The sequence below is a fragment of the Hyperoodon ampullatus genome, assembly GCF_949752795.1.
Source record: "Hyperoodon ampullatus genome assembly, chromosome: 4".
Taxonomy (NCBI): domain Eukaryota; kingdom Metazoa; phylum Chordata; class Mammalia; order Artiodactyla; family Ziphiidae; genus Hyperoodon; species Hyperoodon ampullatus.
The window spans coordinates 26,546,351-26,570,047 of NC_136917.1; the positions used below are offsets into that span (position 1 = coordinate 26,546,351).

Sequence of the window (23,697 nt, forward strand, 5' to 3'; positions counted from 1 at the left end):
GTGCTTCTGCCGCCACAGAGGCCCGGGCGGCGGCGGCGGCAAGACACACGGAGGCCGCAGGCAGGGCAGCCCGCGCCCCCCATCACTCCCCCCGCAGCCGCCTGTCCCAGGCCAGGGGTCCGCGACCCACCTTGGTCCCGCGGGAGCAGGCGTTTCTGATCAGGCGCACTTCGGGCAGCCGCTCCCGGGGTCCCTTGCGGCGGCGTCCCGGGGGCCTCCGGGGACCTCGGAGCAAGATGGCGGCGGTGGCGGGGTCCGTGAGCCGCGGGCGGCGGCGACCGCGGCGCCAGTGAGGGGGCCCGGGGGCCCGGGCGGCTCCGGGCCGGGGCCCCGCCGCGGGACGGACCATGCTACGCTCCACCGGCTTCTTCCGGGCCATCGACTGCCCCTATTGGGCCGGGGCGCCTGGGGGACCCTGCCGGCGGCCCTACTGCCACTTCCGGCACCGCGGGGCCCGGGGCCCGGGCGCACCTGGCGAAGGCGGAGCGGCGCCCCCCGCAGCAGGTAATGTCTACACGCCCGCCCCGGGCTCCGTTCCCTGGCGCGGGCCTGGACCCCAGCGCCCGGGTTTCCATGGTCTCCTGTTCCCCGCTCAGCCCTCTCCCTGCATGGTCGTGGGCTTCGTCCCCCCAAGCCAGGACCACCCACCCCGGGGCCCAGTGCCAGTCGCGGGACCTCTGTGAACCACAGTTTCCATGAGTGTAAAACGTAAACAATGGGAGGACTTGCTCTCCTAGAGGTGTCGCGAGGGTGGAGCGCGCGGGGGTCGGGAAATGAGCGCGGCCGACACTGGTCTGCAGGCCCGGGACTCCTGCCCGGGGAACCGTTCCCGCCGCCTCCCCGGCTCGGGGTGTTGGTTGCAGCTGTTGTTTATTTCCGCGCTTCCTCCCCCGCCGCACCTCTGCTCGTGGCCGCTCCTGTTCACTACAGCGGAGTCGAGAGAGTCTTGTTTAGCGGCCGCCGACTGTGTGTCGAGCCTTGTGTGTCATGCCAGGGTTAGGGAGTGAGTCAGACCCGGTTGACTGTGTGTTGTGTGTGTTTTGGGGTCGGGGACAGGCTTCCGAGAGAACGCTCAGAGACTGCGCATCCCGTCAGCGTGCTGATTATCAATGTCATGGCAGAGTTCGGTGCGAGCTGTCAGGGGGCAGGCAGTGCTTCTCGTAGGAAGTGTGGGCCTTGAGCCGAGACGTGAAGAACGGGGGCAAAAAGAGGGATATCACAAGGAAAGGCCCGCCGGGAGAATCGAGTGTGGTGTCATTCTTTCCGAGGGGAATTCAGGCTCCCGCTGTGGCCCCTGTCCTCCGGGACTGGCTCCCCCTTTCCATCAGGGCCCAGATTTCCCCCATAAGGCACTGGTCCTCATCTTAGAGCCTTCTTTCCTGAAGAGAGGAGCGTCATTGCTAGGATGAAACCATAGGGCTGTTTTCCCAGTTTGCCAGAAAAAAAAAAAAAAAGGTAGAATTTTTTCAAGTTTCCACTGTGAATTTGCTCAGACCACTGGCCCCTGTAGCCCAGTGTTTGTAGCCGGGCAGATGTGAGCGTTCAAGGTCGGGCTCCACACCTGCGTTGGGCTCCGGCCTGCCTCTCAGGAACCTTCCCTCGAGGAGGGAAGACAGCCGTGCACACAGGTGCCTGAGCTTCAGGTCTGGGAGAGGGGAAGGGGGTGAGTGGGAGGCCTCTCGGTGGTCACCCTGTCACAGGGCAGTTTCTCACTCCATCTGTTGAGTTATTGGCGCGGTGTGTGGCGTTCTGTAAAGAGCTCCTGGTGTTTGGGTTCCTCACCGTCGGGACAGACCGGGCGGGCCGGCTCCCTCAGACCCCGGGACTGACTCTTCTGCAGGCCCACAGGTGGCCTTCCAGCCGTCTGCGCTCTGGGGCGCTGACTTCTCTTCCCGTGCATTCCTCTCGTGCCAAGTCAGTCTCTTGATTGCTTCCTACACCACAAATGGTCAGTTTCCCAAAGGATCGTTTTTGAGAATCCATTCGGTGATATAGCCCTGTCTGCTTCACTTTCCCGCAGGAAAAAGTGCAGCTGCCTACCCTTGACCCCAGTGTGTCTGCATTTTCCTTTTGCAGGTGAGAATAAGCAGCCCTCTTCCCATCACAGAGGGCGGGGCCTGGGGGGTGGGGTCTCTGGTTACCTTTTGGTCGAGGGCTGCCTTGCTCTGCAGAGAGGCAGGGGCAGATCCCAGCTTGGCCTCTTTCTCGCTGCGGGGCCTCTCTGACACTCTCTTTCCTCCTCTGTGGCGTGCTCGTGGGCCAGGGGGAGTGTGTGCCTAGACCTCCCCCACCCCTTCAGCTCCCCTTGCTCCAGATTTTGACAAACCCACTTCCCATTGGGCTTGGAGAGACTGCAAAAATCCAGGCTTTGGCTGGATCCACTTTTGACCAGATAGGCACGGCCCAAGCACAAGTGCTTTGGCAAGGGTGGGCTGCGCAAGGATGCTGAGGTGCTGGGTGATGGCCACCTGCAGGCAGGATGTGGGGGGTCCCTGTGTAGCCCAGCACCTCTGGCCTTGGGTTGATGGCCTCCTGAGGGCTGGGCGGGCATCCCGTTCTTCCCGGCCCTCAAATCTGCCCTCCTGTGCTCCAGGGTCCCCACCTTGGCACTCAGCTGGGGGATGCCCAGTTACCACCACGCACCCTCAGGCGTGCTCTTTAACCAGTGGTAGGGACGATTGTCCCCATTTTACGGACAAGGAGACAGACCCAGAGAGGGGAAGCCACGCACCTGTGTACACATGGCTGGTAAGTGGGGGACACGGGGTTGATCTGGACTGTCAGGCCCTTGCCCCTCACCACCGACAGCCAATTCCTGCTGCCTGGCACATGTGGGGCCTGGGCACCTGGGTGCCTATTACATGTGGGCTCAGTGCTGTGCCCTGAGGCTGGGAGGTAACAGTGAGATGTGGGAAAGACGATATAGCAGGGCCTGAGCACTGAAACCTTCCAAGGATGGGCCGGAAGGAGGCTGGAAGGCGGGGGTGGCCCCAGCTGGGTGGCAGTGGCAGCTCCCTGGGCAACCTCCTCCCCCGGGTCTCAGATTTGGGCCTCGGCAGCGGCCCCTTGTGGTCTGGAATCCTGAGAGCAAGCCCTGCTTCTCCAGGGAAGGTGGCAGCCAGGAGTCAGGCAGGGAAGGGAGGGTGCAGCCAGAGAAACGAGTGCTTCCAGCAGAGGGTGGGTTTTGTTTGATTTTCTCCGCGAGCTGACTTGGAACAGGAGGGGGTAGCAGCCCCTGCAGTATCACTGCCCCGGGCCACTGGCCACGCTGCCCCTTAGCTGCCTTCCCCGTGGGCTGGGTGCCAGCAGCTTTCCCACTGCCCTGATGACAGTGCTTTCCCTGGTTTGACACTTTCTCTTCCAGAGTGAACTGCTGTGTGCACTTCCCTCCCTCCCCTTCCTGGGAGAGAACTGATACTGAGAAAACCTCAGCAGAGAGCAGAATCGCCTTTGTGTCTGGAGGCCCAGCCAGGGTACTTGAGGACCTGGGAGGGATTTTCCTAGCTGGTTGTCAGGTGTGGTCTTTGGTCAGGCCAGCCAGGGCCTCTCGAGAACTTTGTCGGGGGGTCGGGGGGAGCTATGAAGAACAGCAGAAACTGGGGACATAGGGGGTTATCCTCTGGGCCTGTCCTGGGCACTTTGGGGTGTGGAGCCGCCTCCCTGGCCACAGCCCCTCGATGCCAGCAGCCCCCCAATCACGACATGCACAGATGTCAGATGTCCCCAGACGTGGCCCAGCGTCCCCTGGGGGGGGCGGGATCACCCTGGGTGAGACCCCCTGGTCGTAGGCTGCTTCTTGCTGAGGCCACTTTTTTTTTTTTTTTTTTTTTTAAGTCTCTTCCCTGCCCCTCCCAGGGAGCTGTGTGCCCAGGTGCAGCTCCAGCCCCAGGGAGCCCGGGCCACCAGGCTCAGAGGACAGAAGCTTGTGGCCTTTCAGAGGAGGGGCCTTCACTGCCATCCCATGGGTGGTTCTCTTGTTCTATTGTTCTTGACTTTTTTGTAAAGAGGGAGTGGAGGAGAGGTGCTGTTGGATTTTCAGAGCAGAGTTCGTCTCTTACACCAGGATGAGAAGAGTCTAGGTTGTGTTGGTGGTTCAGCCCCACCCAGATGCAGCCCTTGTCTTTGGGGGCAGTGTCCCAGCCAGCGGCAGCTTGGACACGTTGTCTCTCCATTCAGAGCACTTTTTTTCCTGGACTCGGAGAAACATTCGTTTTAAAACCACTGGAGAATACCGCAAAGTCAAAGGAAAGATGTTTCGTATGTTGTCGCAAGTCCTGCATCTGCCGGCTTGTTGTGCGTCCTCCCAGCCTCAGAAACAAAAGGCTCTGTGTCTCTTTCCTGTACTTGTGACCCTGCCTCACTGGTGAAGTTGCATTCTTTTGCAGAGGCTCCAGAGACTCCAGTGAAGTGAGAGGCCGTCCCCAGGCCTGCGGCCCCTCTTCAAGCACTTGGGGAACTTTAAAAACCTGCCTTCTTGCCCAGATCCAGGCTTGGGACATTTGAATAAGGGTACATCTGCCCTTAAAGCTGTTCTTGGTATTTTAGGATTCTTTGCTTAGTGTCAGTAAAGCAGTGTCTCTCACCGTGGACAGTCCTGATTCCCTGGGGGACACAGGGCGATACAGGGACATCTGCGGTTGTCATGACTTGGGGGTGCTCCTGGCAACGAGGGGCGAGGGCCAGGGATGCTGCTCAGTGCCCTCCGGTGCCCAGGATGGCCCCCTTCCCCTACACACACAGACTTTTCCAGCCCCACACGTCAGTGGTGCCAGGTGACATGGAGGAGCCTGATCAGTATCCCAGCACCTGGCCCCTTTCGTATTTGAGAATAGGACGGGAGAGCTGGCCACGCCTGCAGGGAGCCAAGAACCCCCAGAATCGTCGCCGCCCCAGCTCCTCCGGCTCTGGAGGTGAGGCAGGGCGGCCCAGGCGCCCAGGTTGGGGTGGACAGGGACAGCACCCAGCTGGGAGAGCTCAGAGGACCACGTGGATGCCCGAGTGTACCCCCCACCCCCAGAGCACCCTCCAGAGAAGAGGTGCAGGCGCCACGGCTGGCTTTCAGCCCTGCAGGTGGAGTAGGGCCTCAGATGAAGGCCTTTTGGCTCTACCTTCCATTGTGCGCAGAGCCTGGCGTCAGTTACCTCTTCTGCAAAACGAGGTCACGACGCAGACCCTCTACACACAGTGCGCCTCTCTCCTCTCAGCTGTGCTGCGCAATGCTCCTGCTTTGCCGTCCTCCTCCACTCCCATTCTGCCCTCAAAATCCCCCGCACAGCATCATTTCCAGTGACGAGCGAGTGCTGGGTGCATAGGAATTTGGTTTATTATTATTTAAGCTGTCCAAGTGGGGAAGGTAGACTTCTGCTGGTCTGATCTGACTCAAAGCAAAACCTGGAACGCTAAAGAGGAAAAGCGCGGAAGGAGGGTCACAGGAGCTGGGAGGTGGTCAGGACAGATCCGGCTGGAGCCCCACAGGGTTGTCTCCTGGTCCCCTGTCCTCCTTGGTGGTGGCAGGTCCTCAGGCTCCTGCGGTAGCCAGTCTGCCCTTTGAAGAAGCAGGCACATGTGGGTTTTAGGGCGCTGGGTCTGTGGCTTCCTCTGAGCACTGAGGCTTTCTGTAAAGGGCCATTTGGAGCACCCTGCCCCCGAGGGCTGCGCGGGTGGCAGGCAGTGTTGAAAGCCCAGGAACGTTGCTGGGGGAACTGCCCTCCTGCCTGCTGCTGTAGTTGCTGGGAGGAGCAGGACGGGTGGCTGACGGACCTGGGTGCGCTGGGGGCTGGGACTTGGCCATCTCACAAGCTGTGGCCTCAGCCTGGGCATGCACGTGGGCACGGCACGGCCTCTGTGTCGTCCGTAAAATCAGGAGCTGGCTCTGGGTCCCTCCAAGGGCTCTTCTGGGTCTGTCTAAATTCAGTACTTATCTGGGGACCAGGCTGTGGGGACTCTGCAAGGGAAGGAGGGGTGTCCAGCAGCACAGATAACGGAGCAGAGTCCAGGAGAGCGAGCCGTTGGCACCTGAGGTTGCAGGGAGTCAGGCGAGTGTCCCCAAGCAAGCAGTTACCGAGCTGGGCTTTGAAGGATGAATAGAAGTTTGCCTAGTGGCTGGGAGTGGAATGTCCTCCGTTCTTTGGCTGCCGTTGAGGCCTCTGCCACTTGGGTAGCTTCCTGGGTCGGGGCGTCTCGTTGCCCTTCTTTGACTCATCCCTGTGTCGTGCTTACCTCTTGTGTGGCGGGACGGTGTTTGTCTTCTCCTGGCCCCCCCGCCCACCCCCTTGTGTTGTGACCGTCCCCTGGGTTGGAGGAGTCCCCGCTGATGTCTAATCAGGGCACAAGTGGGCAGGGGTGGGGGGTTGGGACCACTGTGTGCTTATCGTCTTTGGAGGTGCAGGGGGGAGGAGGGGTGGGGTGATGGGGAGTCTTTCGGGACCGGAAAGGATCGCGCGACGCTGGGTCTTCTGGTCTGTGGGCAGGGAGCCAGGGTTTGGAGTTAGGCAGATCCCTCACCCGCTGCCCTAGACCCAGCCTCCTCTTTGCTCTGTGAGGGGGGCTGATGCGGGGGGCTGATGCGGGCAGGACGAACGTCAGGATTAAAGGGGAAGGCCTCGGAGCCGGCTGGGTGGGGGTCACGCGCCTCCCCGTGGGGTCTTCACACTCGCGTGTCTGCTCATTTTCGCTTGTCGTTAATTTTACTTGCAGCTAGAGCTTGTGGGCCGGGTGTCTGCGCAGTTATGGAAGGGTGCGGAGTGTTTTCTGGAATGGAGGGGCGTGGTGGGAGCAGAGAGGAGCAGGGGGAAGGCTTGGAGGGGTTGGAGGTGGCCACCACCCCGTGTTGTCCTTCTACCCGCCGTGGGCTCCGCATGATCCGTTCCCTGAGCGCTGTGGCTGACCCCTTCCTTGCCCTGGGCCGGGGGCAGGAACTTCTCCTGAGAGTGTAACCCCAGCAGCCAGGCCTTCAAGGTGCTTTTCCAGTCATCCTGAGGTTCACCCCCTTTCCGAAAAACAGCCCAATTAATCTTGTTTACCAAAGGCATGCTTCCCTGGTGCCAGCCCCAAAGGAGCTCCCATTGGCTCCCAGCCAGGTTAACTCCCCAGTAACGGGGAGGTGCTTCTGAGGTGCTCCCACGGCCATTACGGCCATTCCTGACCTCTCGAGGGTCACCTGTCGAGTCACTTGTAAAACATTTTCTCAGGGAGCTTCTCCAGTTCCTACCAGTCCCTGAGGCGGGGTAGGGCGGGGGCGCTAGGTAGCATCACAGATATCTTCTCCATTTGCCCGCCTCCCTCCACGAGCCTCCAGTAGCCTTGGCAGGGGCTTGGAGTTGCTGCTCCAGGGGCCAAGCTCTGGGCCCCATGCACTAGCTTCTGAGCCACAGGGGGCTGCAGCCGAGCCCCTGGCAGCTGTGTCCTTGACGCGTCTAGACCTGTTTGGAGCTCCTCGGGCTGGTGATTTGGCCTTATGGTACCTTGGGGACACTGAGGCCCTGGAGGGGAGGGTGTTGGCCTAGACCGGCTCACGCCCACCTCGAGCTGTTCCTTTTGCTTTTTGGTGTAGCCTGATGGGGTGTGAGGAGCCAGCCTCTCCTGGGACTGAAAACACCCCACGCTGACAGAGCTCCTGGACGCTCAGATCTAAGGGGCTGGGGGCTGGGTCCCAGGGCACCTCCTTCCTCTCCTTGCTTCCAAAGCACAGACTTGTTTGTGGGGGGATCTCTTTCAAAATGCGAAGTGCAGGGGTTTGAACTCTGCCCTTACTTGGGAAGGGCTAGAGGCACTCCTGGGTGATTTGCATGTTGTCTGTGGCCCGTTGTGACCTGTTCCAGAGCAGGTCACGGGTGGGGAAGGACCCCCATCCATTTGATCCTCACCCTGCCCTGCCCACCTCTCCTGGGGGAGGGCATTCCCACCAGCTGGGCCCTTGCTCCCGTCCCCCACCTAGGGGATCTGGCTGGGCTGGGAGCCATCTTGGCCACAGGAGGGAGGTTGGGAGTGAGGTGGGTTGGGCTGGAGGCCCCCTGAGACCGGCAAGCCCCGACCCACCCCTCACTTGACATGCCCTGTAAGTGCCCCCTGGCTTGTGTCCTGGGCCCTCCACTCCAAGGGGACGGCGTGCGGGGGCGCTGGCTCTTCTGTTCATCCGGGCGTGTGGTGGGCTAGGGGTGGGTCTGCTTTAGTGCCTTCGGACCCGTTGAGAGTTAGGGTGGGCTGGGAAGAGGGCCGTGGATCTCGCTGTTGGGGTTTCTAGCCTTCCCTCTCTATGGTGCCTTCATCTTGAACCTTGTGGGGGGCAGAGGGCCCAGTGGCTGTGTGTCCTGACCTGTCCCCTACTCCGCCCTTCACCCTGGTGTCCTCAGCTGGGAGGTGGGGGCATGAAGTGACTGCTCCCCGGCACCCCAGTCCCGCTGCCCCCTGCGGCCCCTGCAGCTTGGCTTTACCTCCCCATCTATATAACCCACAGCCTGGGCGTGTCATCGGTGTTCTGAAGCACAGGTGTACGCGCGTCCTTTCTCCTTTCTAAGCGTTGTTTGAGAAATAGGTTCCAAGGTACAAGCCAGACAACAGGCCTGCAGTGGGCCCCGCCTCACCTTGGGCCCCCAGGCGGCCCAGGCCCAGCCACTGGCCCCGGCAGTGCCAGGTTCTCTGGTGCTTTGTCAGTCAGTGATGTGTGCGTTTCCCGGGGCTTCAGCAAGACCCCACTCACCGGTGGCTTAAAACAACACAGGGTTTTTTTTTCTGGTGGTTCTGGAGGTCAGAGGTCCAAAGTGGGTCTCCCTGGGCTACAGTCCAGGTGTGGGCACGGCTGATCCCATCTGGAGGTTCTGGGAGAATTGGCTGTTACTCTGTTAACCAGAAGGCACCAAATCGATCCACTTTTTTGTCAGAGGTTTTACATTATGTTTGGCAGACGCTCTAACAATGAACTGTCTTTACGTTCCGGAATATTTGAACACGTTATTCCTTTCTTTGAGCGTTGGGCTTTATTTGCTTACATCTTACCGAGAATTTCCACACCTCTGTCCTAAGTGAGTCTCCCGTGAGCTTCATGTCAACGTGGGTGGTATTGGGGTTGGACTGGTCTCGTGGAATACACCCTGGAGCCAGGTAGCCCGCCAGCCGCTCCACCACCCCTGTTCAGATTGATACAAACCTAAGTGTGTCCTGTGCCCACCTTGCCGTCCACCCCACTTCGTGCTTCCCCAACATTGCCCGTTGTCGGAACGTCTTTCATGCCGTGGCGCTGTTCCCTGGACGTTTTCGTGCCTCGCTTACCCCGTGAGATGTGCTGTGCTGTCCTTTGTCCACCCTACCCACTGCCCCTTCCCAGTGGACGCTTCGGGGCTTTCTGTGTCCTCACTGGTACACATGCAGCCGGTGGAGTTATCTGGGCGAGAGCGCGTGTGGGGGACAGAACCCTAAAGGCGCTGTCGCCAGGCAGGGCCGTGTACATCCGCCTGTCCACCCGCTGCTGTGGGCGGGCTGTGTCGGCCCCGCCTCCCACCCCCTCTCGCACCCCTGTTGCCCCCAGGTGCGCCCTGCGCTTTCTGCCCTGGCTGGGTGTCCGGCCTCCCCGACTGCAGGGAGCAGCGTGGTGTGGCTTCAGTGTGGGCTGGGCCCTGGGGGGAAGCCACCCTCTCGCCCAGCTCCCCAGGCCTCACCATCCCCTGTCCCAGGCGGTGAAGTCCCCGGGCTCTTGTGGCCTCCTCTGGGGCCTGGGCTATGTGCTTTCACCCCACCTGGCAGCCTCTTCGGGGCAGGACCTGCAGGGAGGGGCCCTCTGGAAACCCTGACTTGCTGCTGGAGCCTTGGTGGGGGTCGGCCGGAGGCCTGGCCCCCGGTAGGTTCTGGAGGCTGGTACTCTGCTCTTCCTTGCTGGCCCCTGGGGTCGAGGCCCGGGATGAGGCAGTGACCGGTCACCGGCTCGTCTGGCCTGCTGCTGTAGCCACCTGCTCACTGCTGTTTTCTCCCTCTCTGTTTCAGGGCTTGGTTATGACCCGTACAACCCCGAGCTGCCCAAGCCCCCCACCCAGAGGGAGAATGGCGCCCTGGGCAGAGGTGCCGAGCCCCGCTCAGACATCCTGGAGCTGGAGCTGGTCAACCAGGCCATCGAGGCCGTGCGCTCTGAGGTGGAGCTGGAGCAGAGGCGCTACCGGGAGCTCCTGGAGACGGCCCGGGAGCACGGCTCGGCCGAGGCCCCTGCCCTGGCGCCCCACGGCCCCACTGCCGGCCTGGATGGGGACACCTTCCCTCTATCCTTCGAATACAACCCCGGTGGCCGTGGCCTGTTAAGCCCCGATGCCAGCTACCAGCCCACGCCTCTGGCCAGCCCCACCGAGCCTGGCAACAAGTACTCGCTGGCCTCTCTGGACCGGGGTCAGGGCCATGGTGGAGGGGCTGGTGGCACCCTGGAGTATGTCCCCAAGGCCGTGGGCCAGCCCCGGCGGTATGGCCGCCCCGTCTCCAGCGGCAAGTACGTGGTGGACAACTCCAAGCCATCTACAGACCTGGAATACGACCCCTTGTCCAACTTCTCCGCCCGCCTGCTCAGCAGGGCCAGCACCAAGGACGACAGGGCCCCCAAGCGGCCCCGGGGCTCCCGCGGCAGTGAGCCCTACACACCTGCACCCAAGAAGCCCTGTGACCCCTTCAGCGGCTGCGACGCCAGGTTCTCAGACTCGGACGATGACACCGCTGCCGCTCCGGGCGACAGGCCCGCCACCACCAGCCCCCCGAGAGCCCGAGCGGGCCCTGAGAGCAAGGCCCCGGGGAAGCCGGGCTCTAGGGAGGGCCCAGAGCCTGAGGAGGGCAGCCTTCGGGAGACCAAGGAGATGGCCGTGCAGTACGACGTGGGGGACCTCGGTCAGCCTGCCAAGGGCCCAGACGGGCTGCCTCCTGCCAAGCCCAGCTCCCCGGGCAGGGCCTCGCAGGAGCGCAGCAGCCCCAAGGAGGGGAGACCCAAGAAGAAGAAAAGCGGGGGGCTGCCGGCCGCCGGCCGCAAGGATGGTGTCGGGAAGACAGGCAGGGGTCAGGATGGAGAGCATGGGAGGCCAGCCGAGAAGCCCTGTGTGGACAGGAGGGGCCCGCGGGCCGGCAGCCCCCGGCACAGGGCGGAGCGGCCCCAAGGGACCAAGAAGAAGCCATCTTCAGCCACTCCGGTGGCCAGCTCAGGGAAAGGCCGGCCCGAGGGGCCGGGACCGCGGCCCAGCCCCGCACAAGGGGCTGCCCACCAGCTGCCAGACAGGACGGGCAGGAAGACCCCGTCAGGGAAGCTGGCACAGCGGAAGGCCCGCTCGCTGGATGAGGGTGCCCCCCGGGGCGCCCCCAAGCTGCCGAGGCGGGCCCTGAGCCACGCCGAGCTCTTCGGGGATGAGAGTGAGGACGAGGACCCGGGGCCCGAGGCGCCCGCCCCACGGCCGCCTGCCCTCCCCAGCCTCAGCTCCAGCTCCGATTCGGACTCAGACTCCAGCCTGGGCCTCTGCGTCGCGCGGGGGCCGCCCAAACGCCTCAAGGCCTCCCCGCCCCCCTCGGCCAGCAGGTCCTCCCCTCCCCCCACCACCTCCTCCTCCTCCTCCTCCTCCTCGGGGGCAGGCTCCGACGTGGACTACTCGGCCCTGGAGAAGGAGGTTGACTTTGACTCCGACCCCATGGAGGAGTGCCTGCGCATTTTCAACGAGTCCACCGCTGTCAAGACGGAGGACAAGGGCCGCCTGGCCCGGCAGGTGAGGGCGGGCTGGGCTCGGGCAGCCGGGCCCTTCCCGGCTTCCCCCGTGACTGGAGTCCCAGCGCCCGGTGGAGACGGCTCGCTCAGCGTCGGCCTCTCAACTCGTTCAGAATTCAGGACCCCTCGCTGGCTGCCTGCTGCCCCCCTGCACCCCGTCCAGAAAGAGGACGCTGGCTTATGGCCCACCCGGCGGGGTTCCCACAGCAGCCTCCTGAGAGCATCCCGGCTAAGGGGTATCAGGCACCACCATCCCGCCTTCCCCGGCCCTCTCCCCTGAAGCGTTGCTTCTCCCCTGCCTCTCTTGCCTCTCCCCTCTTCCCTCCTTCCCCGGCTTCCCCACCCCCCACCCCGTCCCCGACCCCCCAAACTCAGCCAGCCTCCACCTTTCTGGTCTCCTCCTGCAGTGTCCCCACCTCGCCACCAGAGGGAGCTTGCTCTAAACAAAGCAGGCTGAGCCAGTCCCTGCAGAGAACCTGCCGCTTCTGAGGGATCCCAGGGTGGGACCCTGGCCCCGCCCCTTGCTCCCTCCCTTCGTGCCCCACCCTGTTCTTGGCCCTTTGCTTTTCTGATTTCTTCCCCTTCATTCCCGCGATTCTGATCTCGTCCCTGTGCTGGCTGGGTGGGAGGGGAGCAAGAGGCAGGCGTGAGCGTGGGCTGGGCCAAGTGTGCAGAACTCACCATCCGCAGGGCCTGGGAGGGGGGCCCAGGGCTCAGGCAGCACTGGGGGCCTTGGCTCCGGGGCGCTAAGTCTGTTTGCTCACCTGGGAGGCAGGGCAGGGCCTGCGCACCTCCCGGGGTGGAGGTGAGAACCCCAGATTGCATCTCTAGACGCGGCAGCCCTCCCTCAGCACGGTACTGTCTTCCACCCGCTCCTCGGGCCTGGGAGTCAGATCCTCCGCGTGCTGCAGGCCAGGGTGAGAGGAGCCGCAGCATCGGTGTTGGGGGGGGCGGCCTCGCTGAGGGCCGGATGTGTGTCTCAGCCCCCCAAGGAGGAGAAGACCGAGGAACAGGGGCACTCGGGGCTGACCACTCTGTTTCCTGGGCAGAAGAGGAGGATCTCTCACCTCTCCAAGCAAGGCAAGGAGGTAAGGGAGGGCCTGCTTCTGGGTCCTGGGTAGAGGCTGGTGGGGGGGAGATGGGCCTCGCTCTCCCTTGCCCATGGGCGCCTTTGGCAGCCGTGGATCCAGCACTGCCCGTGTCCTGCAGAAAAATGCCTGGGACCCATGTCCAGTCATCAAGTTGCGCTTAGTGCGCAGAGTGGCGCACAGAGCAGGGACAGCGAGATGAGGGGCAGCCCTCCAGCAGGGTCACACTGCCCCATCCCAGTCCCAGTTCAGAGGTATGCTGTGTGATCTTGGGCAAGTGGTGTGACCTCTCTGAGCCTAGGTTTCCTCCCCTGTGGTCCAGAGACAGGATCAGTTGTCATTCACTATGGGGCTGCTCAGTGAGTTAGCACAGGGAAGGCTGGAGCAGAAGACAGGGCTCTTGGCTGAAGAACTGCAGGTGATCCAATCACCAGACCCCTGCCCCACCCGGATGGGGATTTTGGAAGTACAGTTTAGAGAAGATTGGATCAAGCAGGATCTAATCTAGGTGCTGGGGGTTCCCACCCGCTCTGTGTCTATATAAGGGCTGAGAGCACAGTCTGGGCACTTAGAAGTCAGGACAGCAGGGCTGGGAAGGGACCTGGGATAGTGAAGCATCATGGTGAGTTTGAGAGCCGAAGCACCAAGCTGGTTCCCTCCCAGGTATCTGCAAACTTGGGGGGAAGCTAGTTGGTTCCTTCCAGGGTATCAGCAAACTCAGAAGACCAGCTGGTTCCCTCCAGGGCCCCTGCACGCTCAGGAGGAAGCTTCTGAGGTGGCCTGCTCCATCCCAGCCCTGGAGCACCTGCCGCCCGCCCCACAGTACTACCCCTCTCCTGACGCCCCGAGAGGCCTGCTCCGGGTACCTCTGATGTGCAGTCTGGACTTGAAATTTGTCACCCAGGCGGAGCCCACGAGCAGAGGCCCAGCGCCTCCTACCCGTCCCCCGACGGCCCAGGAGGTGTGCTACCGCCGGGCCCAGCAGGCACAGAGGGAGTCAGCCAGCCGGCTCCAGGCTGCCCAGCCGCTGGCCGAGAAGCAGTCCTCCGTGCACATCTCAGCCCCTGGAGAGAAGAGGAGGATTGCCCACGTCCCCAACCCCCTCCTGGCTGCAGGTGGGTCCCAGGGTTCTGGTCTCGGGAGTGCTTCTTGTCCCACAGGAGGACCCCAAGGCTGGGCTCCTTTTATGCCAGTAGTGGTGGCCTTGAGCAGGGCCTGGCTGCGTCTTGGTGATTATCTGTCAGACGGGGATAAAAGTCTCCCAGCTGCTAGTGGGAGGCTGAGGCAGGCCTGGTGTGGTGCCCAGCGGCTCTGGGCCTCTGTGGGCTTTGGTATTAGCAGTGGGGCGGGCCGTAGGGAGTCTGAGGGGTGTCTTCCTCCCTTCCCTGTCTGTCCACCAGCCCCAGAGGTCTGCCTGTGATTCCGCTCTGCCCTTGCTGCCTGCTCTGTGGGGGGGCTCCCACCCAAGTGTGGCTTGCACCTGGTAAGGTGTTAATGGGGGGGTGGCCCTGGAGGCCTTCACCCTTGAGTCAAGCCAGCTGATCTGGGGTGGGAGTTGGGGGCTGGTTTTCCTCCCCCTCCCACCCTGAGGGCCACTTTCCCCCCACTTGGGCTTGTCTGAAAGCTGGGTTGCCCTTCAGCAGTCCGATGCGTGGGGTGCTCAGTGGTGTGACTGGGGCTGAGGACGTGGGACAGGAGCCGGGGCTCTGCAGCCACCTGGAGGCTCGTTCAGATGCAGTCGTTTGCCCCCTTGGGCTGGGGGGACCCCTACTGTCTGACCAGCTGCCTGCGATGTCTTTCCTGCTGGTTCCAAGACCCCTTTGAGGAGCCAGCCCCGAGGAGACGGCTCCACACACTGGTCCTGCGGATACAGGCTTCTGCAGGCCTCCCTGGTTTCCCTGGGTGCTAGAGCCTCCTTTAGGAGAAGCTGGCCAGATCCCCATCCTTCCCCCTGCCCCAGGATGCTGGAGGGAGCGCTTGCAGCCAGGGGGCTTGTCAGCCAGGGTCTCTGTCTCCGGCATGGGCTTTAGCAGTTGTTTGGCCCTGGGGGTGTGAACAGAGATCACCCTGAGCTACGGACCTGAGATGCACACTCTCAAAAGCCTGCACCTGCTCTCAGGTTGTCTGGTCATTACCGATGGCTTGGGACAGTCCTGCCACCGTTGTCACTGCACGCGCTCGGGTGGGGTGGCGGCTCTCCCGAGCCCCACCTGTCATCCGATGCCTCGTGCTCCAGATGACCGTAAAAGCGTTCCTTCCTCCGTCACTGAAAAGTGTGCATTCTTAGAGTCGTGGCCTCCTTTGTGGCCTGAGAGGCTGGGCCTGGTGTGGGCCCCGCCGCTCTGCGTCTGTGCCTCGGTCTCCTCTCGCTGCTCCTGTCCTTCCTCGGGGCTGAGCCCTCCCGCCACCACCCACCCCACCCCCACCCCGGGCCCTTGGAAACAGCCCTGCTGGTGGTCACAGGAGACTGCCTGGTTTGTGACCTCATCAAAGGGAGAGACAGAACACAGAGGCCTCACACTTGAGCGCCTCGGGGTTGGGGCCTCAGCATGTGGCAGAGGCTCCCCACACCCCCCGCCAATTGTGGGGCCACCCCAGTGGTGACCTTGCCCGAGCCGGCCTCCGAAGCCCCATTTTCGTCCCGTCCCCTCTCGATGGACTTGCCCGAAAGCCGAAAGAGCCTAATGGCGTTCCACAGCTCGCAGGCCAGACCCCGGCCCTTCCGCCTGTGCCCCGAGACGCACATCGTGCTGATGCTGAAAGGCCGCAGCTGCCTGGTGCTCTGCAGCTCAGTGATGGGCATGCTCTCCTCCCGTACTCATGGCCCCTGTCCCCCTCCAGCCCCCACAGGTGCCAAGAGGACCCTCTCGGCCAGCAGCAGCCAGCCCCCTAACGGCCCAGAGCCGGGCAGCCAGCCTCTGAAGACGCGCACGTTGTCGGGCATGGCGTCCAAGACTACCGCCACCGTGGCCCCCAAGCGTGTGGCGCACAGTCCATCCTTACAGGTGAGCCCTCTGCTCAGCTTGCCTCTTCCTGCTCCCCTGTTGTTTCCATTTAACCTGTAGCCTTACTGCTTTGAGCACTTTCAGTTTGCAGACCCTGAGCGGGGTGCAGGCGGGAGCGTGCCACACTCTGCTGGTCTCTGTTCCCCTAGAGTTTAAAGAAGCCCGTTATCCCAAAAGAGTTCGGGGGCAAAGTCCCCACTGTCATCCGCCAGCGCTATCTCAACCTGTTCATTGAAGAGTGCCTCAAGTTTTGCTCTTCTAACCAGGAAGCCGTAGAGAAGGTGCGTGGGGCGGGGCTGGCAGGAGGCGGGGCTGGGCGGGGCTGAGCCGAGTGTCCTCCTTCAGGCGCTCAACGAGGAGAAGGTGGCCTATGACCGGAGCCCCAGCAAGAACATCTACCTGAACGTGGCCGTGAACACCCTCAAGAAGCTGCGCGGCCTGGGCCCTGGCACCGGGCCTGGTCTCAACAGTAAGTCGCCTCCGGAGGACCGGGGCCCAGCTCTCCCCGCCCCCATGCCCGGGCCACCGGCAGGTTGTCAGACAAAGGCTCTGCGCGCCGGCCACCCGGTTGCCAGGCTCCTGTCAGGATGGCGCTGGCCCCGTGCCCTCAGAACAGCCTCCTTTCGCTGTTAACCTCCCTCCTCAGCGAACCGAGGGGCCGCCACTAATGGGGGCCTCTTCAAAGCGCAAGGCAGGGGGGCATTTCCTGACCCCTCTCGAGGGATGCATTAGCGCCTGTCCACTCCGCCTGCTCTCCTGCTCGGCCCGCTTCCCTGGCAGGCAGCTGCGCACAGCGCCCGAGGTGGCCATCAGAGCCTGTGTAGAGTCCTTTCCCTTCTCCTCCAAGGGGTGAAGACCCCCGGGGGGTCCAGGGGAGGTGGAGGGGCTGCCGGTCCCCAAAGAGGTCAGGCCGTCCCCTTCTGGAGGAGGGTGGAGGAGCACTTGTGAGGGCTGAGAGCTGAACCTCCTTTACCCTCCCCTCACCTTCCAGAACCCAGCGGCCGGAGGGTGGTGTCCCATGAAGTGGTGCTGGGGGGCAAGTTGGCTGCCAAGACCAGCTTTTCGCTCAGCCGTCCCAGCAGCCCCCGCGTGGAGGATCTGAAAGGTGAGCCTGGCTCCTCCGGGTGCAGCCCCTGGAGGCTCTCCCACCTTCCCCAGCTCCTGGGTCCAGCCCCAGCCCTGCTGGGGGCTGACCCCCTCTCCCCTGTCCCCAGGGGCCTCCCTGTACAGCCGCCTCAAGGAGTACCTGCTCACCGAGGCCCAGCTCAAGGAGAACGGCTACCCCTTCCCGCACCCCGAGAAGCCAGGGGGTGCCGTCATCTTCACGGCCGAGGAGAAGAAGCCCAAGGACTGTGAGTACCTCCTGTGCCACCGCCCTGGGGGCGGAGGGGCCAGGGAGGGGGCCATCTGGGGACAGGGAACGGCCCGGCCCCGGCTGGCCTGACGCCTCGCCCTTCCTCCTGCCCCGTCCCCCACCGCAGCCGCTTGCAGGGTCTGCTGCCGCTGCGGCGCCGAGTACCTCGTGTCCTCCTCCGGCCGCTGCGTGCGCGACGAGGAGTGTTACTACCACTGGGGGCGGCTCCGCCGGAACCGAGGTGAGACCCCCGCCGGGCCACCGGGCTGGGCTGGCGCCAGCTCTGACCATTTGTAACTTTTTCCGTTGGTTGTTCTTCATGGGAAAAGTAATACAAAGGTCTTCCTGTGACAGTGTCCCCGGGCAGATAAAAGGAAGGCCTCCCACCCCATGGGGCCCCCACGCACCCTTTCCATGCCTGTCCCTGTGGAACTACGTGGGCGGTTCTGCCCCAGTGGGAACAAAGCGTTCGTCCTGTCCTGCGGCTGCTTGTTTCATTTTGTCACCGATGTGGCCAAATTCCCTCTCCTGGGAACACACGGGGTGGAGCTGCCCACTGGCTGCCCGCAGACCCGTCTCTGTGTGGGCAGGCCTCCCTGGGGGCTGCGCCAGGCATGTCCTCACTACCAAATGCAAAGGGCTCGCGCTAAGCCTGGGCGGGGGGGCGGGGGGGCGGGTCTGCGAGCTGTCCCGGCCCCTCACTGCCTGGTTGGGAATGGCACCCCTCCAGGGAAGGGCACTGGGAAGCCCCTGCCCCGCGCAGGCAAACTAGCCGGCGTTTGTAGTTCCCTGCGGGAGGCTTGGGCCCAGGGCCTCAAGGAGGTCTGCTGACCGTGTCTCCCTTGCAGTGGCCGGGGGCTGGGAGACTCAGTACACGTGCTGCTCGGCCGCCATCGGCTCCGCCGGCTGTCAGGTCGCCAAGGTAGGTGTCCTGGGCCCTTCCTCGTCCTGGGAAGCCCCTCCCCCATTCTGGCCAGAGCCCTGACCTCTGAGCTGCCCTTTTCCCATCCTTGATCTACCTGCCTGGTCTGGGGGCTTTGGGAAGAGGAGGACAGTCTGTGAAAGCCACCAGCACAGCACAGCCCCCTGAGCCCGGCCTTGCCTTTCTGAGCCTGCCGCCCTGACCTTCCTTCCTTCCCACCCTCAGCAACACGTGCAGGACGGCCGGAAGGAAAACCTCGAAGGGTTTGTGAAGACCTTTGAGAAAGAACTTTCAGGAGATGCACACCCAGGAGTCTACGCCCTCGACTGTGAAATGGTGAGGCGGCCCGGCTGCCCAGCAGGGCTGCCCCAGTACCTCTACCCAGAGCCTCGGGCCAGCGCAGGTGCCATGATAAGAGGGTGAACAGCAGCCAGGCCTACGTGCCCACTGAGCACACATCACAGCCTTGCCTGCGTCCGAGGGCCTGGCACACACGGGCCACCTTGGCACTCGGAGGGTGCGTGGGCCTCGTGAGCACAGCTCTGGCTTCGGGAGGGTGCCCGGGCTCACGCCCCCTTCAACCCGCAGAGAAGCCCCGGAAGGCCTCTGGCCCAGTTTCCGTATCTGAGAGTGGGAGCTGTGCCTCCGCCCGCAGGGTTCAGGGACAGGGGTGGCCTAGGTGGGAGGGCTGGTGTGCGGGGCCGGGGTGGGCCACCGGGTGCTGCGTCTGAGGCCCGTCCTGTGGCCCCGCAGTCTTACACCACGTATGGCCTGGAGCTGACGCGCGTCACGGTGGTGGACACGGAGCTCCGGGTTGTGTACGACACCTTCGTCAGGCCGGACAACGAGATTGTCGACTATAACACTAGGTGTGCCCCTCCCACCGTGACCCTGGACCCCTTAACCAAGGAGCTGGGAGCCCTGGCAGGACCATTTCCCACCACAGCCCAGCCTTCCTGCCCGCAGCCCAGCCCCCGGGTTGTGGTCCCTGTGCCCTCCCCAGCTTCCTAAGGCGTCCATCCTCCTGCCCCAGGTTTTCAGGGGTGACCGAGGCCGACCTCACGGACACGAGCATCTCGCTGCGGGACGTCCAGGCCGTCTTGCTGAGCATGTTCAGTTCAGACACCATCCTCGTCGGCCACAGCCTGGAGAGCGACCTGCTGGCCTTGAAGGTACCCGCCCGCCTCGGCTTCAGCTCCGGCTCCCTGAGGGTCCTCAGAGGGGGGACGGGGGCGTCTGGGGCCTGCTGCCCTCAGCCCAGGGCGGGAGCTGTGGGGTCAGGGACCAGGCACTCGGTGTCCCCCTCCCCCCTTTGCCACCCCAGCCCTCCTGGGGTCCCTGACCGCCCGCCCGCCCACCTGCCCGCCCGCAGGTCATCCATAGCACCGTGGTGGACACGTCCGTGTTATTCCCGCATCGCCTGGGCCTCCCCTACAAGCGCTCCCTGCGGAATCTCATGGCCGACTACCTCAGACAGATCATCCAGGACAATGGTGAGTGCCGGGCCGCGGGGGCTGCGGGGGCCGCGGACTCCCTGCCCTGACGCATCTGTCTGCCCCGCAGTGGACGGGCACAGCTCCAGTGAGGACGCCAGCGCCTGCATGCACCTGGTGATCTGGAAGATCCGCGAAGACGCCAAGACCAAGCGGTGACCGCCGCCTGCCCTCCCGCCCGCCCGCCCGCCCTCCTCTCCTGCCGCCCCAGCCCATTCTCGACCCCAGGCCTCTTCCAAAACAGTGCAATAAATCTCGAGATCTAACCCTGTCCACGTCGCCAAGACACAGAAAACCGAGAGAACGGGACGAGCCGGAGGCCACGAGAGCCTAACGCCGAGACTGACCCCGGAGCCCCGAGCCCCCGCCGCACCCCTTTGCCCGTCCCTGCCTCTCTGCCCCAGACCTCTGTCCTCTGGAGACTGCTGCTGACTCGACGGGCGAGGCCGGGGCCCTCCCGCCTGGCACCCCCAGTGGGCCCTGCTCGTGCCCCAGGCAGTGAGACCACCTGCGCCTGCTCCTTCTCGTGGGCGGGGGGCGGCCGGGCAGGCTTGTCGAGGGTTTGTTTATGACAGGAGTTGTCTTTTTATTTTGTATTGTTATTTTTATTATTTGTAATTTAAACCTGATGACTTGCACAGTTGTCTTCCCCCACCCGGAGGAGCAAGACCCTGGTGCTGCCTTCCCTCCCGGGGGACGGGGGTAGGGCTGGGAGTGGAGCACCGGCACCCCAGCAGCCGCCAGGACCTGGGAGTTCTGGGAACCAAGCCAGTCCCTCCATCAGCCCCCAGGGCCTTGCCTTCTGGACGCCCCAGGGCCCGTCGGCCTCTGGACGCTGTCTTCCTGCCAGAGCCCCGCCCTCCTCGGGGGCTGTCCGTAAAGGCCCACAGCGCCCCAGTTCCTGCATCCCCTCTCCCCCACCCCCAGGCAGGGGCAGAATAAACGTTTGTATGGATTTTAGAGCTCATGGCGTCTGGAGGTGTTCTTGGTGCCAGGTGTGGCTCTACACACACAGTGGAGGTCACTGTCACCCGTAACGGGGGGAATCAGGAATGGGATCCTGCTGTCCTTCACAAAAACCAGCCCAGTGCCCGGGTTGCCCCCAGGACCAGTGTCCAGAGCAGACCAGGGCCCCATGCTTCCGGCCCCTCAGGGTGCCGTGACAGTGGGGCCAGCGGCCAGGCCCTGGGACTGGAGTTGCCTTGCCCACTCATGAGGTGGGGCCTGCGTACAGGGCTGGGAGTGGGGAGACCCCGACCACCGCTGCATGTTCCCTGTCTGAGCAGCTAACTTGGGAAGGGAAAGGCAGCCACTGGGTAAAGCAAAAAGTGAAGCCCAAAGAGCCTCGTGGGTCGGGGAGATGCTGGGGGGCCCCAGGTCCCAGTGCAGGAGCACAAAGGTGCTGGAAGGAGGGCTGCCTGGAGGAGGCCCCCTTGCCACTCCATTTCCGCATAAGTTCCTCTGGCTTCTGCTAAAGGCCAAGAGGGCAGGCCCCCATATGAGGACACAGCAGCCAGGGCTGCAGAGTTCCCAGGGGGTGTCGACTGAAAAATACAAGACCTGAAAGCTGTGAGTTATGTTTTATTCCAGGAACTTACTGAGGACTGTAGTCCAAGACATTGCCTCTCATAAAGCTCTGAGGAACTGTTCCTCGGAGTTTTTGCTGAAAAAAAAACATAGAGTCAAACATCGAAAGGTTCCTGCTAATCACAAAAAGCTGACATCTCTAGTTAATGATTGCAGTGCTTTTTCTGTGTATGGGAAGATGCTAGATGCTGTCTGGGCTCACTGAAATCATTCCTTTGATACGCACTTCAGCTATCCAGGGCCAGTATCTGGTTTTTCTCCATCCTGAATCCCCTCACGGCGCACCACTGTGGGGAAGGGGGGTGGCGCTGCAGTGGCAGAAGGCTTGATGGTGAGCAACATTCTCTGTCCACAGGGGCCCTGAGGGGAGGGTTCTTGGTGGAAGTCAGGCCCCTGCCACCATCGTGTCCCTCTGGGGCTGTTCTTGTGACCAGTTGACTTTCCCCCACCCTCTGTGAACAAGGAGTGTTCTTCTAAAGAAAGGATGCAGGCAGCATCCCAGGAGCCCCGTTTCTGTATGGTCTGTCCCCCTCCCCAGAGCATGAGTGCCCCAGGGAGGCCTTGGGCAGTTGGGAGAGGAGCTCCCGGGTGTGGGGGTGGTTGGGGCTGGGGTGCAAGCTTTCAGCTTGCCGAAACTGCTGCCTCTTGGAGGCCAAAGAGCCTTTGCAAACTCACTGCTTGGGAAACTCCTCTCCCTTCTGTCACCGTCCCAGGGGGGAGAACCGATCCCGACGCCCTCCTCACAGGTGCATACCGGGTGAGGTGTCTCCTAAAGGCTGTTAGAGCAGTTTGTCCAAGCCCATCCCCGCAGTGTCTTTCTCAGTAACCGCTGGGTAGGGCTGGACGAACGTTTCCCCGGTGAATGAAGGAAAGGAGAGGTTTACTTGGCATCCCCCAGAGGCCGCTGGGTGTGCAGGTCTTCCCAAGAAATGGGAGTGGGAGGCTGCTGCTGTGATGGGGGCGGTCAGCTCCTGGGTGCTGTCACCATCCCCATCATTCATTCCTTCACCCAACATCAGCTCAGAGGGGATGCCCGTGCCCCAGGCAGGGCACAGTCAGACAGGCACCCTCGGTCTGTTGGGTGGCGGCTGAGCCAGAGGGAGAGAGCAACCCCGAGGCTGGGGAGAAAGGGTGGTGGAGGTGTCCAGTACCTTCCTACTTTCTGCGCTTCAAAGGGTTCCTAAAAGAATATGAAAAACCGAGCTTAATCACCTCCCCTGAACCCCCAAGTTTGCCCCTCCTAGGAGGACCCTACCTTCAGTAGCGCCTCCCACACACCCTCCCCACCCTGGCTCAAGTCCCCCATCTCCGGCCTGGACGCTGCCCCAGCCTCATCGTTGTCTCCCACCCCTGTCACCACCTCCAGGAAGGCCCCCGGAGTCCCGGCCGCGCGCTGGGTAGACACACACCGGGCTAGAACCCTGTGGGCTTCTTCCTGGCGGGATGATCTCGGTGGTTCTAACAGCCTCCCCCAGCCCGGCGCCCAACACTGTACCTGCGCGTACGACATGCTCGCTGAACTGGAACGCGCACACAGCTCAGACTCACGCCCCGCATACCTGCGATTTCCTCTGCGTCCTTTCTCCGCCCCTAGCGTCTCCCACCAACACATCCGGCCCCGCCCAGCTTCAGCCGGGTCCAGGCCACCCCCGCCAGCAACTGGCCCCTTAATACCCAGGCCCAGATTAAGACTCCTCCATCCCGCCCCAGCTCCTCGAGGTCCCGCTCGGTCCCGCCTTAGGCCCCGCCCCTTTGGCCCTGTTCGGCGAGGCGGCCCAGCTCGGCCCCGCCTCTGTCCCGCCCCTACTTGTCTTGGCCCCACCCCTGGGGTCCCGCCCCGCCCCCTCTACCCTGGCCCCACCTTCCACCCTGGCCCCGCCCTCGGCCCCCTGCATTCTGCCCGGCCCCGCCCCTAGGCCCCAACCTTCCGTCCCGGCCCGCCCCGCGCCCGCGCCGCCCGTTTCAGGCCCGTTTCAGGTCCGTTGGCACCGGGATAACAGCTCCACCACGTCCGTCGCCCTGGACGCCTGCGGACCGCCCCAGGAAGCCCGGCCCCCCACCGCCCCGGCCCGCGCAGGTGAGCGGCGGCGCTCCCGCAGCCGTGCGTCCCCGGGCGCCCGCGCACCCTCTCTGGACTCTGCCCGGTCTGAGGGCGGGAGGCCGCAGCCGCGGCGGCGGGGTCGCCCCCTAGAGGTTCGCGTGGGCCAAGGTCCGGACGGGCGCCGGAGCGCCCGGTGTCGTGTGGGACAGGATCTCCAGGTGCATTTCCCAGGGGGCTGGGCGTCGAATCCTGAACCGCTTCGCTGCGGGAATGCTCAGGGCTTCCCGGGGGGTAGTGGGCGTTCCGGTGAGCTGAAAATGCGAGGGGGGAGGGCGTGTCCCTGCCCCCTGATACGCTTTGATTGGATTCTGGCCCACAGCATTCGTCTAACCCCATTTGGCCCCGGCCGCGTTTCCCCCGGCTCTGGCTCCGGTGGGGCCAGAGCTCATCCCGGCTCTGGCCCCACGGGATGAGCCTCGTCCTGAGCCTCACTT

The 23,697-nt window shown here is 63.4% G+C and overlaps 1 protein-coding gene across 1 annotated transcript; it reads left to right on the plus strand.

Annotated features, from left to right (window-relative positions):
- The first annotated feature begins 332 nt into the window (after nucleotides 1-332).
- REXO1 (RNA exonuclease 1 homolog) lies at nucleotides 333-20,540 on the plus strand. The gene is made up of 16 exons (XM_079702541.1): nucleotides 333-504; nucleotides 9,976-11,714; nucleotides 12,697-12,801; nucleotides 13,706-13,916; nucleotides 15,643-15,806; nucleotides 15,956-16,087; nucleotides 16,152-16,275; nucleotides 16,798-16,911; nucleotides 17,021-17,158; nucleotides 17,288-17,401; nucleotides 18,009-18,082; nucleotides 18,308-18,418; nucleotides 18,836-18,951; nucleotides 19,116-19,254; nucleotides 19,455-19,575; nucleotides 19,646-20,540. Exons 1-16 carry the CDS (start codon nucleotides 348-350, stop codon nucleotides 19,732-19,734), a joined length of 3,648 nt encoding a protein of 1,215 aa, XP_079558667.1. The 5' UTR covers nucleotides 333-347; the 3' UTR covers nucleotides 19,735-20,540.
- The last annotated feature ends 3,157 nt before the right edge of the window (nucleotides 20,541-23,697 follow it).